This window comes from Oncorhynchus tshawytscha, linkage group LG28, assembly GCF_018296145.1.
Source record: "Oncorhynchus tshawytscha isolate Ot180627B linkage group LG28, Otsh_v2.0, whole genome shotgun sequence".
Taxonomy (NCBI): Eukaryota; Metazoa; Chordata; class Actinopteri; order Salmoniformes; family Salmonidae; genus Oncorhynchus; species Oncorhynchus tshawytscha.
In genome coordinates, this window is record NC_056456.1 from 41,121,683 (window position 1) to 41,128,634 (window position 6,952).

Below are 6,952 nucleotides of genomic sequence, written 5' to 3' on the forward strand. Positions count from 1 at the left end.
AAATGGTCTTTGGATATAAAGCCCTTATTTCCAGCAAAATCATCCCAACACATATTTTACTAATCTCATTTTCCTCCTTGGACAAGGAAAACAGAGAACTTGGGTTGGAGTCTTATTTTCGATTTTAGTGCAATTAAATTGAGATTCCTGAAAAGGTGTCCACAACAGGACAGGCTGAAAGCTGTCCTGTTGCTACCTATTGCGTAGAAGAAGGTATTAATGCTCTGACAACTTACCCTATAGTTGGACTAATGTTGTGGTCGAAATGGTCTTGTACAAAACGACATACAATACTAGACTTGCCCACTCCAGTATCCTGCAAAAAGAATGAAGTTGGTGAAATGCAATGTAGGGGTTGCTCTGTCTGTCTACAAAAGACAAAAAATAGATTAGAAAAATGCTTGAGAAGATACAGTATGTTATTGCCAAAAGCATCCTAGTAGCCTGTGTTGCTTGTTTCGCAAACCAAGGACACAATGTTTTGTTGGTGTCGTCATGTAGACCATTGTGAAGCAGTCAAGAATAACTAAGCACTTCCTGGTCACAGATTTTTGGAATCCTTCAGAATAAGAGTCTGTACTGTATACATTGTCAATGACTAATTAGGGCAAAAATGATGGGAAATGTACACAATTATCTATATATTTTATACTAATTATCATACAAAGAATAATTAAAAGATATTATGTGATATATTTATTATATCTTTCAAGCCTAAATGGTCAACAATGTATTTTTTGTGTACTCCTATAATTTATTCAACTGTTTATAATTGCCTGTTCGTTGTGTTGCAGTAAAAAGGTTGGGGTCCATTCTACTCAGGAACACTTCTAGTTTCCACAAAGTTGAAACCCCCAGCAGCGTTGCTGCTCATTCTGCGGCCCTTAAAGAGAGTGGCCAGGCAGCTTAAATGCAGGACGCTTTGTCCTATTAAACATACAGAGCCTTCAGAAAGGATTCAAACCCCTTGACTTGTTTTCCACATTATGTTGTTCCAGTCTGAATATTCACCGGCCTAAACACAATACCTCATAATGACATCACAATAACCCATAATGACATCACAATAACCCCATAATGACATCACAATAATAAATGGAATTATGTTTTTAGAAAGTTTTACAAATGAATAAAAAATGAAAATCTGAAATGTCTTGTGTCAATAAGTATTCAACCTCTTTGTTATGGAAAGCTTAAATTAGCTCAGGAGTGAAAATGTGCTTAACATGTCATGTAATAAGTTGCATGGACTCACTCTGTGTACAATAATAGTGTTTAACATGATTTTTGAATGACTACCTCATCTCTGTACCCCACACATTACAATTACTGTATCGGTAAGGTCCCTCAGTCGAGCAATGAATTTCAAACACAGATTCAACCACAAAGACCAGGGAGGGTTTCCAATGGGTGGATCAATACACCCAGTCACTACAAATATAATGGTGTCCTTCCTAACTCAGTAGCCGGAGAGGAAGGAAACCACTCAGAGATTTCACAATGATACCAACTTTAAAACAGCTACAGCATTTAATGGCTGTGGTAGGAGAAAACAGAGGATGGATCAACAGTTATTACTCTACAATACTAACCTAATTGACAGTGTTAAGAAGGAAGCCTGTACAGAAGAAAAATATTCCAAACCACGCATCCTGTTTGCAACAAGACACTAAAGTAATACTACAAAAAAATGTGGCAAAGCAATTAGCTTTTTGTCCTGAATACAAAGTGTTATGTTTGGGGCAAATACAATACAACACGAGTACATATCTCCATATTTTCAAACGCAGTGGTGGCTGCATCATGTTATGGGTATGCTTGTAATTGTTAAGTACTGGGGAGATTTTCAAGATAAAAAAGAAATGGAATGGAGCAAAGCGCAGGCAAAATGATAGAGGAAAACCTAGTTCAGTCTGCTTTCCATCAGGCACTGGCAGATGAATTCAACTTTCAGCAGGACAATAACCTAAAACATTGATCTGGTACTGGTCCTCCCTGTATATAGCTCCACTGTATATTATAATTTATTTTACTCTGCATCGTTATGAAAAGGCTCGTAAGCGAGCATTTCACTGTAAAGTTTACACCCATTGTATTCGCTGTATGTGTCTTAATGGTCTGTCATACCATGGATCATTTAGCTATTTGATTTACAATTTTAAGACCCCTTTAGGTATCAACATTTTTTGTATTATTTGATCAAATATTAGGCCCTAATCCATGGATTTCACATGACTGTGCAGGAGCCAGGAGCCAGGCCCAGCCAATCAGACTGAGTGTTTCCCCACAAGAGGGCTTTGTTACAGACAGAAATACTCCTCAGTTTCACCAGCTGTCCGGGTGGCCGGTCTCAGACGATCCCGCAGGTATTGTACCCGGATGTGGAGGGACTGGGTTGGCGTGGTTACATGTGGGCTGCGGTTGTGAAGCCAATTGGAAGTACTTCCAAATTCTTTAAAAAAAAATGTTGGGAGGTGGCTTATGGTAGAGAAATTAACCTTAAATTCTCTGGCAACACCTCTGGTGGACATTCCTTTCGTCAGCATGTCAATTGCACACTCCCTCATAACATCTGTGGCATTGTGTTATACAAAGCTGCACATTTTAGAGTGGTCTTTTATTGTCCCCAGCAAAAGGTGCACCTGTGTAATGAGCATGCTGTTTAATCAGCATATTGATATGTCACACCTGTCAGGTGGATGGATTATCTTGGCAAAGGAGAAATGCTCACTAACAGGGATGTAAACAAATTTGTGCACAAAATTCGAGAGAAATAAGCTTTTTGTGCTTATGGAAAAATTCTGTGATCTTTTATTTCAGCTCATGAAACATGGGACCAACACTTTACATGTTGAGTTAATATTTTTGTTCCGTACAAATCATAAGGAATAAGGTTTTGAAGTGTCTTTTCCATACCTCAGAAAATAATAGAGTTTTTTTGGACACATATTTTTGGTGGCGTAAAACGACCTCCATACTTCTATTCATTTGTACCTTCAGACAAGTCACCATCGTGTTCGTAAGTGTCTCCCCCTTTTCCACAGTGGGATCATATTCGTTTTGTTGGCTAAAACCCATTCGGGCGCTACAGACGTTTTCATGAGAAGACCAATCAAACACCGCTGTAGCTTGGCCACCTTCCACCTCAGATGCGGAAAGGCCGCGAGGCGGATGCGATGGATTGAGATACAGCCCATCCAAAAAGCCAGATATCTCGACTTGAAACTGGCAGAATTTGTTGAGATTATTTTTTATTTTTACTATGTTACTTAAATTGACGCATGGGCGCGTCAATAGACTGTAAAACTCTTGAAAGGGCCACAAATAATAGCAATCATGTCCTTGCAAAGTAGAAGTGCTCCTGAGTAAAAACGGACCCACCTTTTACAGCGACACAATGTACAGGAAATTGTGTACGGTGCAATATGTACGTCCAATATGAAAAACATACTGCATTCAAGCTAATTGGACACACAATTGTTTTTTTAAATAGTTTTTTTGAACAAATCTACTGAACATTGTGCAATATGAATGGGCTAAGTAACAATGGGATTTAAATGTGTTTTCCAAAGAGTATTATTATAATTATAATAAGAATATAATTATTAATATTGTTATTGTTATTATCAACTATTTTGTTTTGATATTTGAATTACTGCTGTTGCCATGATAACTATCTAGTAATCATTACCCTTTAATGTTGTTAACAGTATTGTAACAACCCTGGGTTTATAAATGCAGAAATCGATTCTGCCGAACAAGCATGATTTTGCGGCACAGTCGATAGCGCGCCGGACCTCGGGCTTGAAGGTCGAGGGTTCGAGACCCAATGCTATAATATTAATTCTGCTATTAACGATTTGGCTTTCTTAATATGGTTAAATATTTAATATTGTTACGTCTGCAAACATTTCCTAATTAAATGTTTACATATTTCGATCATTTGCATGATTTTTTTTACCATCTTCATTGCGGGACTATTATTTTGAAATAAATCGCCGAGGTCACGGTCTAATTCTTGCTGTCTTCTCAGCGGTGTCATGTAGAATCTAATGGTCAGGCTTCTTGTAACAACTCCAGCCGGATGGTGACGTAATGGCTGCTATTTAACAGTCAGAAAAGCCATTGCAAAAAAAAAAAAAAAAAAAAATGCAAGGTAAGGGAAATCACTCAATTGACAAGGACAACAACACAAACCATGCAGCAGTATAATAAACAACAACACAAAGTTGACAGATTACACACGGGATTGTACAGGTCTATAACTGGCCGGGGAAAGTTTATGATTAGGTTTATGTGGCTTCGCCTCTACATCTTTTCCTAAAGTAAATGTCTCTCACTGTGCAACGGTTCTTCGATAAGATAATAAGATAGAAACGGAACGGTTCTTATGCGATGTCAAATTATACCAGACAGAAAAGATTTCAAACGGCCGCGTTCTCAGTCTAAAAATATTCAGACGGACCGCAGACAAAGAATTTCCAAAGACAATCGCCAAACAATAACTTATTTCACTTACCCCAAGAAGACACACTTTTAGTTCCCGTATTGCCATTTTAAAAATCTTATGGTAATATAGGCATACTTCTTCCGTTTCTTTTCAATGTCTTTATCTCTCCATATTTGCGTTCAACGGATTTGTTCTTTAGATAAAATACAGAAACCCAGCCCCTAGACAAGACTAATGCCGCGTTCATAACAACTAGGAATTTGGAACTCGGAAATCTCAGACTTCCGACTTCAGTGCGTTCAAGACAACTGGGAACTCGGGGGGGTATCTCCGACTGGGAGAAAAAAAATCGTTTTGAACTGTCATCCAACTCGGAAGCTCGGGGATCTTTTCTAGAGCTTCGACTTTTTCGACTTGAAGATCACCGACGTCATAATTTGACCTCGTTTGTTCGCCACTCCCCGAGTTCCCAGTTGTCTTGAACGCACCACGATGACCATCGTCCCGAAACATAACGGAAAACAGTTGGAGCAACCCGAAACGCTCACTGTCACGTGACGGCCGTCACCCCTTCTGTTACTTTTATGTTCAAAGAGGAAGAGAGAAACTGACTGGGGAAAAAAAAAGACCCGGATGGGACAGAAAGAAAGTATAGTACAAGATAATACATAATTTATTAACTTTCAACTCAGTAGAGGACAAGCAGTGGAGATTATAATGGAAACATTTGCCTTATGATGATGCCAACTTGCTAATTGCGACTCAAGGTCAAGCTCTGTATATCACTGATACATAAAAGAGATGGAAATACATTTTGATTGATTGATTGTTTGAGAAGATACCATATTTGTGGGAGATTTTTATTTGTATTTGTTAAGAGACGACCAAATAAGGAAACAATATTATTCAGTTTGACAGTTTGTTTTTCACAGTCATCACAGGAAGCCTTTTTTTTTTTTTTTTTTTTTTACAATATGAAAATAATCTCATGTTGAGGATTAAACCAGTTATACAGCAGATCCATTTAAATAGTGGCACATTCATTAATTAACAAAAACATTTCTAAGTCTCATTTCAAATCCTAACAGTTTTGCTCATGTGTTTCAATGCTGTAGAATAGAACGCTGTCACACTATTTATTTCTTATTTATCTGTTATTTTACCAGGTAAATTGACTGAGAACACATTCTTATTTACAGCAACGACCTGGGGAATAGTTACAGGGGAGAGGAGGGGATGAATGAGCCAATTGTAAACTGGGGATTATTAGGTGACCATGATGGTTTGAGGGCCAGATTGAGAATTTAGCCAGGACACCAGGGGTTAACACCTCTACTCTTACTATAAGTGCCATGGGATCTTTAATGAGCTCAGAGAGTCAGGACACCCGTTTAACGTCCCATCCGAAAGATGGCACCCTACACAGGGCAGTCTCCCCAATCACTGCCCTGGGGCATTGGTATATATATTTTTAGACCAGAGGAAAGAGTGCCTCCTACTGGCCCTCCAACACCACTTCCAGCAGCATCTGGTCTCCCAGACAGGAACTGACCAGGACCAACCCTGCTTAGCTTCAGAAGCAAGCCAGCAGTGGTATACAGGGTGGTATGCTGCTGGCAAGAATATTAGAATATTCTTTTGGTTTAATTCACATCGTTACTTATACATTTTATCTTTATAAAAGCGCAAAAAAAACATCATAAGAGCTGAAAATACAGTACTTTAACAAAAATTTTACAATAATGTACACCTGTTTAGGAGAGGTGTTGGCTAACAGAGTAGAACATCTGTTTAGGAGAGGTGTTGGCTAGCAGAGTAGAACACCTGTTAGGAGAGGTGCTGGCTAGTAGAGTAGAACACCTGTTTAGGAGAGGTGCTGGCTAGCAGAGTAGAACACCTGTTTAGGAGAGGTGCTGGCTAGCAGAGTGGAACACCTGTTTAGGAGAGGTGCTGGCTAGTGGAGTAGAACAACTGTTTAGGAGAGTAGAACACCTGTTTAGAACACCTGTTTAGGAGAGTAGAACACCTGTTTAGGAGAGTAGAACACCTGTTTAGAACACCTGTTTAGGAGAGTAGAACACCTGTTTAGGAGAGTGGAACACCTGTTTAGGAAAGGTGCTGGCTAGCAGAGTAGAACACCTGTTTAGGAGAGGTGCTGGCTAGCGGAGTAGAACACCTGTTTAGGAAAGGTGCTGCCTAGCGGAGTAGAACACCTGTTTAGGAAAGGTGCTGGCTAGCAGAGTAGAACACCTGTTTACGAGAGGTGTTGGCTAGCAGAGTAGAACACCTATTTAGGAGAGGTGCTGGCTAGCAGAGTAGAACACCTGTTTAGGAGAGGTGCTGGCTAGCGGAGTAGAACACCTGTTAAGGAGAGGTGCTGGCTAGCAGAGTAAAACACTGTTATAATATAATAGAGACAGTAGGATGAAGCTGGTCTGCCATAATCTAAAAGAGGCATTAGATCTAGCTGGTCTGTCATAATATAATAGAGACAGTAGATCT

At 39.3% G+C, this 6,952-nt stretch overlaps 1 protein-coding gene across 1 annotated transcript in view; it reads right to left on the bottom strand.

The window, feature by feature from the left end:
* Window positions 1-4,791, bottom strand: part of LOC112254712 (ras-related protein Rab-31) — a 13,170-nt gene extending 8,379 nt beyond the window's left edge. The window contains exons 1-2 of the mRNA XM_024427495.2: window positions 4,520-4,791; window positions 237-316 (exon numbers count right to left, since the gene is read on the bottom strand). Of these exons, the coding sequence (XP_024283263.1) occupies window positions 237-316; window positions 4,520-4,555 (116 nt within the window). The 5' untranslated portion in view covers window positions 4,556-4,791. The remainder of the gene's footprint in view (window positions 1-236; window positions 317-4,519) is intronic.
* Between the last annotated feature and the right edge of the window lie 2,161 nt (window positions 4,792-6,952).